The sequence below is a fragment of the Ziziphus jujuba genome, chromosome 11 (assembly GCF_031755915.1).
Source record: "Ziziphus jujuba cultivar Dongzao chromosome 11, ASM3175591v1".
Taxonomy (NCBI): domain Eukaryota; kingdom Viridiplantae; phylum Streptophyta; class Magnoliopsida; order Rosales; family Rhamnaceae; genus Ziziphus; species Ziziphus jujuba.
This window is the reverse complement of record NC_083389.1, coordinates 14,827,061-14,844,764: the sequence shown is the minus strand read 5'-3', so window position 1 is coordinate 14,844,764 and position 17,704 is coordinate 14,827,061. Positions and strand designations below refer to the sequence as shown.

Below are 17,704 nucleotides of genomic sequence, written 5' to 3'. Positions count from 1 at the left end.
AATTGAACTTTAAATTTTAATTCTAGCTTAATTAAAGAATAATAATAAGATATCCCGATATTAAAGTTATCATCTTAGCTCAATAATATATATATATATAAATAACTAACATTTTTAGAAAATATTTCAGCCAAAAAAAAAAATAAAATAAAACATTTTTAGAAAATATAATAATAATAATGAAAGAAAGGAAGAAATTCCGCTAGTAGATATTACCAAATTTGTTCATCCCATCTTATCAGAATTCAGAAATCCACCTCCATTCATGGGTGTGTTAAGCGGACTAAGCAAGTCCAAATCTCAAAATCTATCTCTACTCATTTCTTTAGCATAAAGCACATAAAATCATTTGCTTTATCAATTTGTCATCTAAAATAAATATCACATAAGAAAAAATGAATGGCACATAACTTTTGCCACTCATTCATACATATCTTGTGCCTTTATTTTTCTTGGATCCACGTCTTATCAAGCACGTAATCCTTAAAAGATTAATAGTAGTAGTACGAAATCCATATCCATCACAATTCACAACAGTTCCAATTTTCTGATCAGCCTTTTAACAAATATTGTACATATTCTCCGAAATGACCACCCCAAGTTTTGAACCACAAAAACAAAGTCTGCTTCACCATTCTCAAATATTAATCATTTTTCTCATTCAAATATGTGTATATATACATATATATATATATATATATATATATATATATATATATACACCATCCTTTTATATACATATATATATATATATATATATGTATACCATCCTTTGTACACAATTGCTTTCCAAGTCATGTTCCACAATATATATTACAATATCAATCATATTTCTTAAATAACTATGCTATTAAAAAAAGGAAAAAAAAAAAAGAGTACCAATTGTGAGCCTCCAATTTTATGTCTCACAGTACTACCAAAACTAGTTGAAAATGAGCACCAGTTGGACCCTAATATTCATGAGGTCTTACCTAACAAGTTATATATGTCTTTCTCAATTGCTATACAAACACTATATCAAGCATTGTAGCCTTGTCACTCTCACAATGTGCCCAACTATATAATTATTGTTTTAATCTGAAATAGTGGATTGGTTTAGCCAATTATATAATTGGTGTTTATTCAAAGTTGGACATCATATGGACCTAACTAATTACAATGAATGAAAATAGCTATTTTTCATTGTATAATGTATATGAGATAAGAGAGAATTTCGCCTAAAGTAAGAGCAATCCTTACCAGTGAAGTAGAAGATGTAGACGGCTAACAAGATTTGATCTGCTGAGATTTATGGTGGATTCACAAATCAAAATCAGAATCATTGAAATGGGAATATTTCATATTTTCTCCTTTTATTCGTATTTTGCTTTACTTCACCATTATGTAATTAACCACGTTTTAAGTCAGAAATCTCATCTTTTTCATTTTGGAGAATATTAGATTCCCAGTTGAGAAAATCCGAGTCTGATCAATTCTATTTCATGGGGAATATATATATATATATATATATATATATAGGTATATTCGCATAGTTATCATTAAACATAATAGCAGGTAACAACACCTAATGTAGTAATATATTTCTGAGTCTGATATCTTCATATTGTTTATTCATTTTCATTCAATTTCGTTTTCCCAATCCTCATCCCAATTTTATAAACATAACATTGAGATTTAAGAGTCATCATACCACATGATCATATATATATATATTAATTTACTTCATTTAATATTTACAATTAGTTCAATGTATACAGTTTTCAGATTGAAAAATTTTCACAAACTGAACTGTCCCCTAATAGTAGTTCTAGTATTCAAAAGTAAAACAATTACCAAAAATAAAATAAAATAAAAAATTTCAAAACCTGTGTGCTAGCTTTAAACCAATTAGGTTGGTAAACTCATTTTTCAGAAATTTGGATACACCTAAATTCCATAATGACTCAGACAGCCCAACCTGGAAGATGTAGACTATTATTATTATTATTACTATTATCAGTTTTTGTTTTTAAAAGAAAATATATTAGCCAAGGAAAATGATCAAAGTGGTAATTTCAAAGGCCACCCGACCAATCAAAATATCTGCTGCAAGAGATTTATAGTTCAATGGTGTTATAGGATTCCATAATCCATTCCTGGTGTCAAAGAGAACAGGGACATGTTGAAGCTGACCTTGCATTCTTTCACTGAAATACATCTTCTTCATTTCATCTCCCTGACATTATTTGGAACTTCAGTTTCAAATATCCCAAGTGAAGAGAACAGAGATTTGAATATCATATTCATTTTTAATGTAATTAGCAAAATGCATGGGAATCAATTCAATGTTTAATAACTTTAATTAAGATTTGAGAAGGACAGATAGAAAAATCAACCGGGCAAGCTTTGCAACTAAATATCTCTATCTCTAATGAATTTCTTTTTCAAAATCACTTTTTCAGGTACTAGTTTACCCTATGAAGCCTGGTAATTTGAGTATTATTAGATTCTGGATAATTCCAATTCAATCAATTGTTCCTTCTTATCAAAACTAGATGTAAAAGACAAAGAATTCTCACGTTTTCTTATCTCACCCTTTCTTAAAAAATAAACAAATAAATGAAAGAATATTTAGCTGCATAAAAGGTATGTTATCTGCCGAAAGTTAATGGAGTGAGCCTTTACCGAAAGAATCTGTTACTCTCTTACTGGCAAGTCAACATGACATTTTTAATTTCAACTTACAGATATATATATATATATATATTTTACCTTCCGATTATATTATATATTATAGTCTCTATTAACAAAATATAGATCGGATAAAGGTGAAACTATATATTCTTTTTACAGAAAGGTGAAACTATATATTCAAAGAATAATTTGCTTGATTTTCCATGAGTAATAACAGAAGGAAAAGAAAATTTATATCGTAAAAGGCCAGAACAGGGCATTGCCATTATGCACAAGTATTGTACTCTGTTTTTGAACAGAGAAAAAACATGAAAACAAAGTGTGAGAATTCACCAAAGATACAGTATAATTGAGAGATCAAAAAATCTTTTGAGATTGTAAATATGCATGAAATAAACCGTAAAGTATACCAACTTCCAAACTTCTTTAAAGCACAGATAGTTTCAAATGCTAGCTGTGACAGAAAGAGAAACCGCACAATAGTTTCAAATGCTAACTATGATGCAAAGAGAAATTACACAACCATGAGTTTCTTGAATGTCAGTGTGCTAGCAGGATTCCAGGGGAACAAGCATATTAGGGTTCAACTTTCACTGAATAATGAATATCAATCATATTAACGTTACAGAAGTGTTGCGCAGTTAGAGTTTAACCTAATGTCGTTGTGACAAGCTATATATAACGTTTTGGAAACAAATAGTGTAAAGAACTCAAGAAATTAATCCGTATCCACATGTGCCACATAATTCAACATTACAGTTGGCAATGATACCAGACAACATAGAGAAACAACCATTATTTATAGTTAACTGAAACTAGTAAATGTTAAAACAGATTATGTTCCATCCCAACAATGTTATTAATTATGTAAAAGCTTTACGATTCCATAAGGTTGGAGAGCCCACTTTGAAATTAATCCAACCAGTTCATCTAAGACATAATTCTAACTAATTGGGATTAATTGCACTTATACTTTTTTCCCAATCAGGCCCAATCTCTGGTCATCTACTTAAACTTCACTTGGCCGCCTTCCCTCAGCAGCCCACCACTAGGCCTAATTTCATATGACTAAAATATTTTGAAATATCTCTCATTCCATATTCCCCCATGCCGCATTACTTATTATTACATCTTCCTCCTGTTCAAACACATCCAACTTACATATCTTAATCTCGACTACTCACAGGCTATAGGCACTTTGATTGCCAATCAACAACAAAGCATAGCTTGCTTTATAACACTCCCGTTAAGCTTTTCATTCAAAAAAGTAGGTCTCTTAGGATCATTAAATACTTTAGATGCATTTTCCCACTTATTCATCAAATGGCTTTAGTATTGATTACCCTGTCATGATTACTCTAAGCTAGATTCTCTCAAACCTAGTTATCCAATGAGGGCCATTAATCAAATTTAGGCAGCCTCCAATTACCCCTCATGTCTCAAGTGCTGAAATTCTGTCTCTATCCTTTTATGAAGCCTTTGTGAGACAATAATATCATTTAGATCAAAGGGATTCATGTTAGTCTACAGATATGCAAGTCCCAATTCAGGGACATACATGATTTTCCATGTTTAAAATATTATCAAGAGTCAAAACCATCATTTTTTTATTTTAAAATATCACCAACTAAAATGTTCTTAACTTCTATACATTAATGATCAAACAATTGTTTATTATGTTTGGTTGAACTACAAGAAAGTGAAAATATAACACTGCAATATGCAATTTCTTTATAATGAACTTTTCTCTCCAGACAACAATAACAAAGCATATATAATCTCCCCTAAAGATCTTAAGCAATATATGAAGAATCATCAAATGTGATATTAGAAAAATACCCGCTCAGGCACCCTTTAAAATGCCATTTCTTTCCCCTAATTTTTATTTCTGTACATTTGGATGAGCCACATCATAAGTTGTATGAAGACCAATGAAAAAATAGTAGACAAGCATTGCCGCACTGCATATAAGGAACCTCCAGAATGCAACTGCCTCAAGAGACCCCAAAAGAAAAAGATTCATCCCGATGGATATTGATGGCAACCATGGAACGAGTGGAACCCCCCAAACCTTTGGCACTCGATGCGTTGGAAGCAATGCCATCCCCAAATTCCCCAGAAACCAAATTATAGCAGCCACAGAATACCCAATCCACCCTCTATAATTTCTATTCCAAAGCACTGTAACTCCAATTGAAGAACCAAATACGATGATCAAGCACACAATAAATTTAACTGAATCATTCTTCGATGTCATATCCTTAACATAGTACCGCCTAACAAGCAATGCAACAGCCATAAGCATAAAAATGGTTAGCGTACTGAATGAGAAAACACTGGATAACACATCCAAACTAGAAAAGAATGCTATAATTGCACTCATAATTGTCACCAAAAGAGTAGCATTGACTGGGGTTCTCGTTTTTGGGTGAACCAAAGCAAACCATGGCGGAATCATATGGGATCTTGCAATCTGAGTGGTGTACCGAGCTTGACCAAGGGATCCAACCAACAGGCTTGTAGTCATACCCTTGAGGGCACATATACTGACTAGATATTTAGCCCAATTCATGCCAATTTTAGCAAAAGCAACTGAATAAGGAGCATCTTTATCTACCTCAGTGTATTTCTGCATCATGGCCAATGCCAAAGACATAAAGCAATAAACCACAGTAATCATACTCATTGAACCAACCAAACCCAATGGTATATCCTTGGATGGATTCTTTGTTTCCTCAGCCATATTAGCAACCATATCAAAACCTGTATAGGACCAGTACACAATTGCTGCAGCCTCTACAGTACCCTCTACCCCAAATGGGAAGAAGGGCCGCAAATTAGAACTTTTGCCATGAACAAAACCCATAACCACTATAAACACAATAATCAAAGCACTGATTATAGAACTTGCCCAGTTCAAAATAGATGTCCTCCTTGTTCCACTCATCGCTATACCATTTGCAACTAAAAGAACCAAAACAGCAATTGGGTCTAAAAGATTGAAACCTTTAGCAAAACTTTTTACCTTGATTCGCAGAAAATCTGGGTCATCATTGATAATAGTGGCAAAGTAAGAAGACCATGACCGACCCAGTCCAGATGCTCCACAAATGGCCTCCAAGAGAATGTTCCCAGCCGCTATAAACGCCACAAAGTCCCCCAATTCGATTCGAAGGTACGAGAAAGACCCTCCGGCAACTGGGATTTCGACGGCGAATTCGGTGTAGCAGAAGACGGAGAGCAGTGCAGAGAGACCCGAGATGATATAAGAGAGCACAATGGAAGGTCCGGCATGATTGCGGATTTCTTGGCCTGTGATGCTGAAAATGCCCGAGCCGACAACCGAGCCGAAGCTGAGCCAGATCAAATCCCACCATGTGAGACATTTCTCCATATCGTTCTCGCTCTCTCTGCGAAGCTCTACTAGCTCTCGGGAGTCTGTGGAACGGTCAAGAAGACGGTCTCCGAGACGAGAACAGGTCTGTGAAACCGCGGCTTTGTAGGAATCGAGATTCTGGAAAGAGGGTTCTGGGAAAAAATCTTGCTTGCTCCATCTCCAATAGCTTCTGGGTTGTATTGGGTCTTCTTCCTTCTGCAAATCCATGGAGGTTTTTACAGAGAAAAATAAGAGTGTATGAGTGAGAGACTGAGATGGGGTTTTTCAGCCCAAGACCCAAAATACAAGATTCTACTTGGATTCAAGGATTTATACGCTTACTGAGTTACAGTTGGTGTAGTGTTCATAAAATCCAGCTTTTGTATACTAATATTTCAAAATAATAATAATAATAATAATAATAATGTATATTGAATTTGTTCATGAATTTCGGCTTTATTCATTCATTGTAAATTATTTATTTTTATTATTATTTTTTTTGGATTGAATTTGAAGTAATAATTCGGATTGGCTTGTTACTTAGTTTGGATTCGTTGGATAACTTTGCGATAAACTAGTCTAATGATAGATGGAGAAGACGTGATTTTCTTGCTCATTATTTTATTGGGTAATTGTTTATTTTGTTTGTATTTTTTTTTATTCTAATTAAAAAATATTTTTCTAATTTATTAGCCAACCATGATCAACGTGTTGGATCTAAAAATAAAAAAAGTATTTTAGTCTCCCACGTTGTTTCTTCTCAAGGTCAATGTCAACACTAGGCAAGTTTTTACCAAAAGAAAAATAGTAGGCAAGCAAGCCAAATTGGGCAATTTACCCAAAAAAAACAAAAAAGAAGCCAAATTGGACAAAAACAAGTAAAGAAAATAGTATTTAATGTCTTTTAATTTTTTTCAAATCCCAAAAAAAAAAAAATCGTTTTTAATTTTTTTAATGAATTAAAAAAAATATCAAATGAAATAATGCTTATTTATTAGTAAATTTGGCTTAATGGTAAATGTTTGGGTGATATTTTCCCCTTCCAAATCGTTGAGAAAAAATGATAAGCCGTAGGTTATTTTGCCGAAATATATTTTTTTAGATTTTTGAAACCCTTTTTTTTTTTTTGGGGGGGCAAACAAAGCCAATAAAAAATTAATAAATTAATTTGGATGGCTTTTTTTGTTTGATTGTTTTGGTTTTTTGGATTTTCGATCTTTTTTCTTTTACGATTTGGATTTTTTTATTTATAAAATAATATCGAAGATTTAAAAAATATATGTAAAAATGTTAAATATATATATATAATTTTTTTTTTTTTAACTTAGTTTTGGATACCAGTCGGTATTTGAAAATCTAATCATTTTTTGGTTTGGTTAACACCTGAATGCAATAGGTTTTTGTTTTTTTCTTTGAGTTTTGGTAGATTTTCGATACAGTTGCTTGGTTTTTGGGTTTTGTCAATTAAAATGTTCTTCCCTAAATAGTGGTTTATAATTAAGTTAGGATATTAGAGTGGTTGATGTATTGAAGAACTTTGGTTAAGGTAGACTTCGATTTGTATTAAATATTTAGTTCTATCGGTATGATTTGTATAGAGATGATAAAAAAATAATTCAAATTGAAATTATTCAGATTGAAAGTTGGGGGAAAAACATATGACAACTTTTTTTTTTTTTTAAATATTGAGTTTTACATTTACAATTATTGTCTGAAAAAATAATGTCTTTGCCAAAACAAATTGAAAACCATTTTTGAAATATTACGTTGGATTTTGCTTTTATTTTTATTTTTATTTTATAATTAATTAAGATATCTAACATATTCTAACTATTATTAACTAATATTAATGAATATTTGAACAATTAATAGGAAAAAAAAATGCTGAAAACTAAAACAAACTCTTATTAACTGATATTAATAAGCATTTGAATGATTAAGAAGGAAAAAAAAGCTAAAAGCTAAAAGCTAAAAATTTGGAGCTATTTGGTAACATAATTGATTTTTTTTTTTCCCCACCCAATTGGATAGAGTTTGTTTATCTTAGTGATAGTTAAAACATATCTAATGAACTTTTTAAAACAAAGAATATATTTTCAATAATAAGAAGCATTTCTTATGATAAAATATTGAAGTTTTAAAATGCCCTTTTACTATATTATTTATTCAAGCTCTTTATTCTTCTTTTTTCTATAAATATTTATTCTTCTACTTATATTTCCTATTTGATTTTATATAAATTATCTTTCAAACATTATATAAATGGTATAAATCATGTACCATGTTAAATTAAATTAATATAACACTAAAATAAAAATATGAATTTTACTTTGTGAAAAGTCAAAGCTATTTTTTATATTAACAAAGGGATATAAATAAAGAATCATTTGGATGCTTTTAGAATTTGTTAGGTACTATATATATATATTTTTTAAAAATACTTGTAAGATATCTCAACTTACCATAAAGTTAATAAAATTGTGTTGGTTTTATTTTTTATTTTTATTATTTATTGCTATTTAGTCAAATAAAATTAACTTAATTGATAAACGATTTATATCTATATTCCAAAATTACTAGAAATGATAAAAAAAAAATTATTCTAATAAACATCTTTTGTAAGCAAAAAAATACATATGTAATTAAGCAGAAGAACTAAAAGCTAAAAATCAATTACATCACCAAATAACACTTAATGCATTACCAAACAATAATTATTCGCTTAATTTTTGTTTTATCCAAGTATGAAGGTTAATCAATGAAGCATTCATTATTCCATTAATACAAGAAATAATTCAATTAATTGTATGTGTTAACTTTTGCTATTAAAACAATGATATCAAACAAATGTACTTTATTTTCTTTTGTTATTTCAAAATTACACCAACTGTACTTTTTATTTTCCTCTTCCATAACACTGAATGTACTTTAAAATAAATATCTTATTTAATTTGAGTAAACTTGGTATCTTTCTAGGATATCATTTCGGTAAATCTACTGTACAGAGATGCCAAGTTCACATGTCTTTGTATTTGAAAATAATATATTTATCAAAAAAAGAAAAAAGAAAATAATAAAAATAATAAAAGCCTGAAGTGAAAAATGAGATAAGGAGGAAAAAAAAAAAAAAAAAAAGCAGTGAGAGAGAGACTGAGACTGAGAAGGACAGGAAGGAAGAGAGGAGAGAAAAAATGAAAGAAAAAGAGAAGGAAAGCACGTGCTCTTCTGGGTCTTTGCCGACAGCGACTCAGCCAGGTTCACCACCTTCCTCTCTCTCTCTCTCTCTCTCTCTCTCTCTTTATCTTCTGTTTTCCCGAGAAACCACCTCCGGCAGCTCTTCCGGCAGCCCAAGTAGCAGCCGGAAGCAACCAACTCTCATTAGCCGCAGGCTTACTTTCTTTCTTTCTTCTTTCTCAATCTATCTCTCACTATTTTTTATTTTTTAAAGATTTGATTTTTTATTTTTATTTTTATTTTTAAATTTTTTTCCAAAGGAATCTCCTTGATGGTAGCTTTAACCTAGACCCATATACCCAAATACCGAAAACCACTAAAATAATAAGCAGATTTGAAGCTTAAGCTTCACGTCTTGAAACTTCGGGTCTGTACTCTAGGCGTAAGGGTGAATCCCAATGTTGCAGTGTGTGCTATAGCCTTGATGCTGTAGCCCAAATGTCTTTGCCTTGTGGTGCTCTTCATGGCGTGCACCTCAAGAAAATTACATATTCCTTAACCCCCCTTTACCACATGGATGAGACTGCTTCAGATCTCAATAAAAACACACTGCAAATTACTAACCCTTGATTTGAAAAGTGCCCTTTTAATTTCAATGTACAAATATTTATTTTTTATGTTTTTGAATGAAGAAAAGAATACAGCTTTGCCGGATTTAATTTTCTCTGGGTTTTCTCTGGTAATATTGTTTTGATAGGGTTCTGATTCAGAAACATCTGGAAAAAGTAGATTTAGGTGGGAAATTATGATATATCTTGCATTTCATGTTGATGTTTACTTACTTGGGTTTGTGTAACTTGTAGAGATCATTTTGTGGTTAGTGATTTTGGTGGCGTATTGGACATGAGTATGCTGGTGGGGACATGCTTGAGCCATGGCAAGCTAATGTACCTTCCCTGTTTCTGTTTCTGGTTGTGCTTCCTTTGGTTGTGTATGTCTTACTTGGAAAATGGGGTGAGGCTACCAACAAGAGGGAGAGAGTAAATTTGCTTGCACAACTGGCTGCTGAAGAAGCTCGTAGAGCAGAAGCAATGGCTGTTGCTGATGTTATTCCTCCTGTGTCTCCTTCAAAGAATGTGCTTCATTTGTGTGCCAGGTGCTTTAATCCTGCTACAACACGCTGTGCCAGATGCAAGTCTGTCAGATATTGGTATGCTCTAAACTTATTCTTGGAAGTAAGAACACAGATTGCTTATTAGATACTGTTTTTCATTACATAGCGATCCAATAAACAACTTTGAAATTCAATGCAAATTGTAGTATCAAGTATGTTAAGGATTATGTGTGCATTTCAGAATAAGAATAACTTATGGCCTCAAAGGATGATATTTGAACCTATCTAAGAACATGTCTAGACGAGCAGCATAGCTGCTCTTCGTCTGTCTTAAATGTACAGCAATATTCCTGATTTTATTTGTGACCCAGGATCAGATATTGATGTTTGAATAAGGAACAGTGGTTGTATGTAGTTTACGACATCTAATTGCATGGTGCTTAGAGAAATGGTGAGAACATAAATAACCTAGAATTGGTTACAGCATATTTGGCGGTGATTTCCTCCATCGTCCTCTCTTACTCAATCCAGTGAGAGCTAGAACTGAATTAAGCATAATCAATATGATGTAGTTCTGCCGGTCATTTGGAATGAAGGATAAGGACTGATGGTTAAGTTCTTGATTCATGTTCAGTTACCATCAATTCCGAAAAATTATCAGAAGTGGATCACCTATCTATATAAGGCCAACATATCACATGTTAACAATTTTAAAGTATGTGAGCTGTATAATTTGATGATATTTATTTTATGAAACAAGTATAAATTAAGTTATAATAAGCACTTATATCTGGAAGAAATTCCAGAAGCATAGACCGTCAATATAAGTGAAATATAGATGGACTGATATAGATGTCAAATAGTTCGATAATTGATATTCCTATGTTGTAAGAAATAGTAGAACGAACACTACTGGTGATGTCCTCGCACATCACATAATTTTTAAGTTGTTATTATGAATGGAATATTGCTATAGGATGATGTTTTTATTTTTATTTTATTATTATTTTTTTAATAAAACTGTTATCTGGAAAAAGAAAAAGAAAAAGAAAAAGCAAAAACTTTAAAACTGCTCTGGAAAATCTTACTATGTCATATCTGTCTCTTAAATATAGTGAAAAATGAAGGAAGAAGCATGCGCAGTTGTGCCTGACAAGTTTACTGGTGCCTTAATCCATTTTGATAGTGATTTTAGGCTAGCACTTGACAACCATGAGGGGTATTTTTATTTTATTGACCATTAGTAAGCTACATTTTGGGTACTTAAAAGTTTAAGATTGTTAATAATAAAAATAAAAGTTATGCATACACCAAATTTTTAGCATGTTTGATTGGCATTTCGAAAAGAGTCATATTTCATGTTTCCAAAATAAAATTAGCCAACAAATAATTCACTATTTCCAAACAGGTTTTTCAGACCCAAAGAAGTAGTTTGACCCACCTTTTTAATCAGTGTCTCTTTCCTTTCATTTACATTTCTCTCTCTCTCTCTCTTCTTCCTTTTCTTTTTTTTTTTTTTTTTTTTTTTTTTTTTTTTTTTGGTTTCCAGTTCTGGAAAATGTCAAATAATTCACTGGAGGGAAGTTCACAAACAAGAGTGCCAGCAGCTGGAAACTGCTAGCTCAAGCTCCTCTCCTGTGGGTGTCTCAATTGATGAATCCATTCACAAGAGGTTCTTATTTAATGAAAGCATGGCTTCACAGTGCTTCGGTTACAACGTTGAACAGAATGTGATGGAAAATGAACCTATAGACAATATAGCTTGTCCTTCAGTAAGTATTGGTGTCCCTGGTACAATTGATTGCTCAGCCATTGGTAATTCTCAAGTTCCCATGCTTGAGAGAAGAAGTACAGAAAAGCGAGCTTCCCGAAAATCCAACAGAGAAATGTTAAGAAGAAAGGAAGAAGTTGCATTTAATTCTCCTGAAGAAGTCTCTGGAAGTCGGGCTGCATATTCAGTATCTTCTAATCATTTTACACCAAAAGAGGTTCCAAGTGGGCACAAGGTTTGCATCAATGGGTGGTTTAGTACGTTATTAGTGTAATCTTTTATGTGCTTACTATTTATCTGACGTGGTATATTTTCGCTGCAGTTAAGAAATAATGACCCTTTTGTGTCAGAAGGAGAAACACCACTCAAGCACAATGTCACCATGTCTGATGTGCATGGTTATGGACAAGCTACTTCAAGGTGTACCATGCTTGAGAATGATAAGTATCAAAGTCAATATGGCAATAAATTAGAATCAAGGAGTCACTGTGGAGTATCTTGCTCACCCTATTCATTAAAAAATAGAACAAATGTGCATGAAACTGAGATGGACATTCAGAATGGGGGAGGCTTGCTTAAAGCAGAAAGGACTCCCTGTAACGAAACAGTGGAATTTTTATCTTCTGAGTCAACAGCAATGAAGGGAAGTGTAAAAGCTAAAAGGCCACCATATTCCCTGGGAACTAAGAATTCTAAATCACCTAAATCAGCAATAAAAGAAACTGGAGAGCAGAATTGTTCAGAAACAGAGAAGGGGCAAGTTGCTGAAGAAACAAGTCAGTCTGGTGAATCACTACTTTCTATTTTACATTGTATAGTATCACTAATTCTATATTTATGGTGCAGAGTTCTCTAAAACGAGGGATACTACTTCACAGAACAATGGAGTTGCAAACCCAAGGATTATGAAGATGATGGGGCTAAAGAAGAAAACAAAATTAACCAGACAGCATTTCTCAGAAGCCGGTGGTGATAGATGCAGAATTAAGGTCCTTTTCTGGTCTAATGCACACCAAAATACGATTCTGTTTTCACAAGTTTTAAAGCTCTAATACAATGTGCTATTTGGCTGTCTCAGATGCTTTTTCCTTACAAAGAATTTGTAAAGTTCTTCCAATGCGAAGTGTTTGACTTATCACCTCGAGGCCTATTAAATTGTGGGAATAGGTAAACTATCATAAACTATCTTTTATTGGTTCACAAAACGAGGAATGGAATCCAGGTATAAAGGAATTTAAAAACTATGATTTGCATATGCAGATAAGATTGATCTCATCATAATACCAACTTAAACAACAGATCTGTTATACTTTCTAGTGATTTTTGTACCTAATCTGTTCTAGTTTCCATTTTTTGGTTCTTTATCACAATCTTTTGAGTCTACAGAAGCTCATCTATTTTCTATGTGTTTATATACCATTTTTATTAATTAAACATTTGTTTTGCAGTTGCTATGCAAATGCTGTCTTGCAGTGTTTAACCTGCACAAAGCCTCTAATTATCTATTTGCTGCACAGATCACATTCAAGAGCCTGTACTTATGTTTCCTCATTTTCCTTTTTAGTTGGTTTTGCAATTACTTAAGTGTTGGTATTTTTCTTATTACACATCTTACTTATTCTTTTCTATATGCACGTTAGGTTGTGGTAAAGATTGGTGTCTCATGTGTGAACTAGAACAGTATGTAATATTGTTACAAGAAGGTGGAGGCCCTATGTCTCCTAGCAGAATTCTTTTGCATATGCGGAGTATTAATTGCCATATTGGTGATGGGAGTCAGGAAGATGCACATGAATTTTTAAGGTCTGTTAAGATGTACCAGCCAATAATTCTATTTCTGAGATATTATCTTTTGAAGATATTGCAATTTATATGATGGTTTTGCTTGTATTTGCCATTTGGATTGTATTCGCTGTTAAGTTTGATTTTAAAATATTGATGAAGAGTGGTACATCATTGCTTACTTCTTTTCATGTGGGATCAGGTGGTCCTAAAGGGACCACCATGGCTTCTTGTCAAGATCCAACATCCCTTGTGCATGTGGATAACTATCTCTTGAGCACTGGTTTTCATTTTGAAATCATATGATGCTACCATTTTCCAGGCTGCTGGTTACATCAATGCAATCTATATGCTTAGAGGGACTGGGAGGAGAAAACAAGGTAGATCCCAGATTGCAAGAGACAACTTTTATACAACATACTTTTGGTGGGCATCTCAGATCAAAGGTGCTTATTTCATATTCTTAAGTGATTTGTGACTTATCTATTATGACTGCCTTTTAATTTTCCCCCACATCAATCTTGAAATTAAATTTGTTGTATGCAGGTTAAGTGTTTGAGATGTCAGCATGAGTCTGAAAGATATGAAAACTTTATGGATCTTACACTAGAGATATTTGGTTGGGTGGAGTCGCTTGAAGATGCACTGACTCAATTTACAACCCCTGAAGATTTGGATGGAGAAAACATGTATAGATGTGGAAGGTTGGATCATTGTTTTTTGCTCTTCTTATTACGAAACATGTAATATAGAAATCAGAGTTTGATAGTTACCAAGTCCATGACTTTCTAGTGACTGATTTATTATTTTTTATTTATTAGTTTATTTACTTATTTATTTTTTTGGGTAAAAGGTGTGCTACATATGTTCAAGCCAGGAAACAGTTAAGAATCCAGGAGGCACCAAATATCCTAACAATTGTCTTAAAGAGATTCCAGGTATCATTTTGTCCACGTGTTCAGATTGAGGACACTATGTTTTTCTTCTGGCTTTTCATATCTTTATACATTAAAACATAGTTTAGACCTAAAGTCTTTGGTGTGTAGTGCCTATAAATTTTGAATCTTCCTCTGGTCATTACTTATTGTGAAAAAAGGGGAAGAAAATAATCTTAGTTAGGTAGTTCTAGGTAAAAAGTGCTTTACAAATTACTTTGTTCGTGGAAGTTGCTTTTTAACTCTTTCAGGTTATGTAGAAAACTTATAATGGGCATTTTAGCAGTAGTAAGCACCGTAGCTAAATTAGTGGCAATTCTGTGACTTGTTTGCTGAAACAACACTCAAACCTAGATACCAATTTCTCTTCATTCATGAGTACATCTTCAGGCCTTTTATTCATCTCACAGAATTTTATTTTTAAGATCTTTTCTGGTAAATATCTATGGGGTTTTTAACGCATTTATTGTAGTCATCATCTGACTTGTTTCAATCTTCTGTTATGGTTTTCACTTCATCAGGAAGGAAGATATGGGAAAATAAATAAGTGTATTACTTTTCCTGACATGCTGGATATGATTCCATTCATGACTGGAACTGATATTCCTCCTCTTTACATGCTATATGCTGTTGTGGTGCATTTGGATACGCAAAATGCATCTTTCTCGGGGCATTATGTGTCATATGTGAAAGATTTGCGGGGCAATTGGTTCAGGATAGATGATACAGAGGTAAAACTATTCTCTTATCATTAGTTCTCACCAGAGTTTGGAGGATATGTAATAGTGGTTTACATCTGATTTATATTAAGCATAATTTCAATGGTGGCTAATTTGAACAGAACTTTGCCACTCATTATTTTCTAAGAAAGTGTCTATATACATTTTTCTAGTGAGGATCCTATTGAAAATGTGAGAATAACAATCCAGTTAACAATTAGCTGCACTGCCACGAAAGCTTTTGTGTGGAATGGTGTATATGCTGTGAAGTCATGCATATGTTTTCCTGTCTAATTTACATCACTTAGGTTATTCGGGTTAGATATATATGTGAGCTAATTTAAATGTCTTGCATTAATCAATAACTGGAGTTTGACTGTATTGCTTGAGATGAACAGAATATAAATAAGACTAGGATTCTCCCTCATCGAATTGCTATTCTCCAGTCATCTTCAACTTCTTGTTTTTGTGTTGAGGATTCCCAATATGCTAACAAACCACAGAACATGCGTTTGAAACTTTAATTGTCAAAGTTGAGCTTGAGTTTGCTCGTGAGCCTGCAACCGTATGCATAATTTAATCAGTCACATATTGTCAAACTCCTTCAGTAATTATTTTTATTTGTATTTTTTGTATCAGAATTTAAGCAGTTTTAATGGCAGCTCTATTCTTGCAATTCTAGTTTCATTGGTTGCTTGAAATGAAGCCTAGCTACTTCGAAAGTATTTTTCCATACTTTGCTCATAAACATGTTTATGAGTGTGAAATTAAATAATTCTCATAAAATGGGTGTTTAATATTTTGTCACTTTAGTTGGCCCTTTTTTTTATATTTTTTACTTGTCGGTTTTATTTTGTTGAATTGGGATATTAAGATTGATCATGCTTCGTTAACAGGTCCAACGAGTTCCTATGAGCCAGGTTATGTCAGAAGAAGCATATATCTTATTTTACATGAGGTAGACCTCTACTTCAGGATAAAAATGTCATCTGTAGTTACTCTTGTTCCTTTTTGTTTTTCTTGTGTGCTTGATATTTCCATCTACTGGGTTGTGTGTATGAATTTACTATGGTTTGTCCAGTAATAGAACCTGCTAGATCTGCAGACAGAATGTTACATAATAAGTTAGTCCTACTTTAGCGTTTGTTGCTGCATTAGAGATAGATGCATCAGATTCAAGTCTGAATCTCTGCCCGATAGTTTGTGCCATTTTGTAGATATAGGTTCTATTTTCCTATTTATTTGCCCTTTGGATTTTGAAATTTTTTATACTTTTAGGTCCTGGCCCCGTCCTCAAATAGCATTCACTGGGAGTACTATTCAGAATCAAGTTCCAGAAATGGCAGGTTGCTCCTTGAAAGTTCAGAAGCCTTCAAGGCCAGGACAAAGTAAACCAAGCAGCAGCCAGTTTGTTTGCCCAGGGCGTTTACCAGATGATCACAGACCAGAAACTACTAAGAGCTTTACCAACCATGACTCTAATGGCATACGGAGAAGTGCCAACAGGAATGTCATGCCAGCCATGGAGACATATGCTGATCCCATTGGCATGGAGTTCTCTGATGCTACATCAAGTGATTGGTCACTATTTACAAGTTCAGATGAGGCTTCTTTCACTACTGAGAGTACTAGGGACTCTTTCAGTACTGTAGATTATGCGGATAATGCAGATCCAGTCTCATCACTCTTCCACACAATATATGCTCCGGACTATTCCCGCAATTCTGTTTCCTGTAGAAAATTTTCAAATAGTAAGCCATACACCGGATTTGTTTCTCAGGAAAAGGGCCAAATTTTGAACTCCTACCTGTCAACACAACCCCTTGACAGAGTACCAAAAGGGCAACAAGTCAGTGGCTCTCCAACTGAATTTTCTTCTGATAGTAACTATGACATGTATGTAAGATATGGGAGTAACCCAATATATGGACTTGATCAAACTTCTAGTCATTGTAAGCTCTAGTTTATAGAAAATCCAGCTGATTAAATACATATTTTAGTTAGGTAGGAGATATGCCTCAATTCCCCTTTTTTCCGTATTTTGTTGATTGAGGCATATGGTTCATATTAACACGGCAAAAAGAATAGTATTGTTAACTAACTTTTAAAATATTGCGGAAAATTGTATAGTTTTGGAATTTCCATCTGCTTCTATCTGAT

The 17,704-nt window shown here is 33.0% G+C and overlaps 2 protein-coding genes across 3 annotated transcripts; one reads left to right on the top strand and one right to left on the bottom strand.

The window, feature by feature from the left end:
- Positions 1 to 1,687: 1,687 nt before the first annotated feature.
- On the bottom strand, positions 1,688 to 6,459 carry LOC107432739 (cationic amino acid transporter 8, vacuolar). The gene is made up of 2 exons (XM_016043921.4): positions 4,513 to 6,459; positions 1,688 to 2,215 (listed from the first exon to the last, which is right to left on the bottom strand). The coding sequence occupies exon 1, from the start codon at positions 6,275 to 6,277 to the stop codon at positions 4,556 to 4,558; it is 1,722 nt and encodes a 573-aa protein (XP_015899407.2). The 5' UTR covers positions 6,278 to 6,459; the 3' UTR covers positions 1,688 to 2,215; positions 4,513 to 4,555.
- A 2,687-nt stretch (positions 6,460 to 9,146) lies between these two features.
- LOC107432722 (ubiquitin carboxyl-terminal hydrolase 15) lies at positions 9,147 to 17,696 on the top strand. Of its 2 annotated transcripts, XM_048466175.2 has the most exons (14): positions 9,147 to 9,304; positions 10,087 to 10,433; positions 11,887 to 12,343; positions 12,431 to 12,884; positions 12,955 to 13,097; positions 13,187 to 13,275; positions 13,557 to 13,642; positions 13,749 to 13,911; positions 14,213 to 14,336; positions 14,437 to 14,594; positions 14,744 to 14,828; positions 15,347 to 15,556; positions 16,441 to 16,502; positions 16,823 to 17,696. In XM_048466175.2, the coding sequence occupies exons 2-14, from the start codon at positions 10,147 to 10,149 to the stop codon at positions 17,505 to 17,507; spliced, it is 3,003 nt and encodes a 1,000-aa protein (XP_048322132.1). In that variant the 5' UTR covers positions 9,147 to 9,304; positions 10,087 to 10,146; the 3' UTR covers positions 17,508 to 17,696. The 2 variants fall into 2 exon arrangements, with proteins under 2 accessions (XP_048322132.1, XP_060669038.1); XM_060813055.1 differs by lacking the exon at positions 15,347 to 15,556.
- The last annotated feature ends 8 nt before the right edge of the window (positions 17,697 to 17,704 follow it).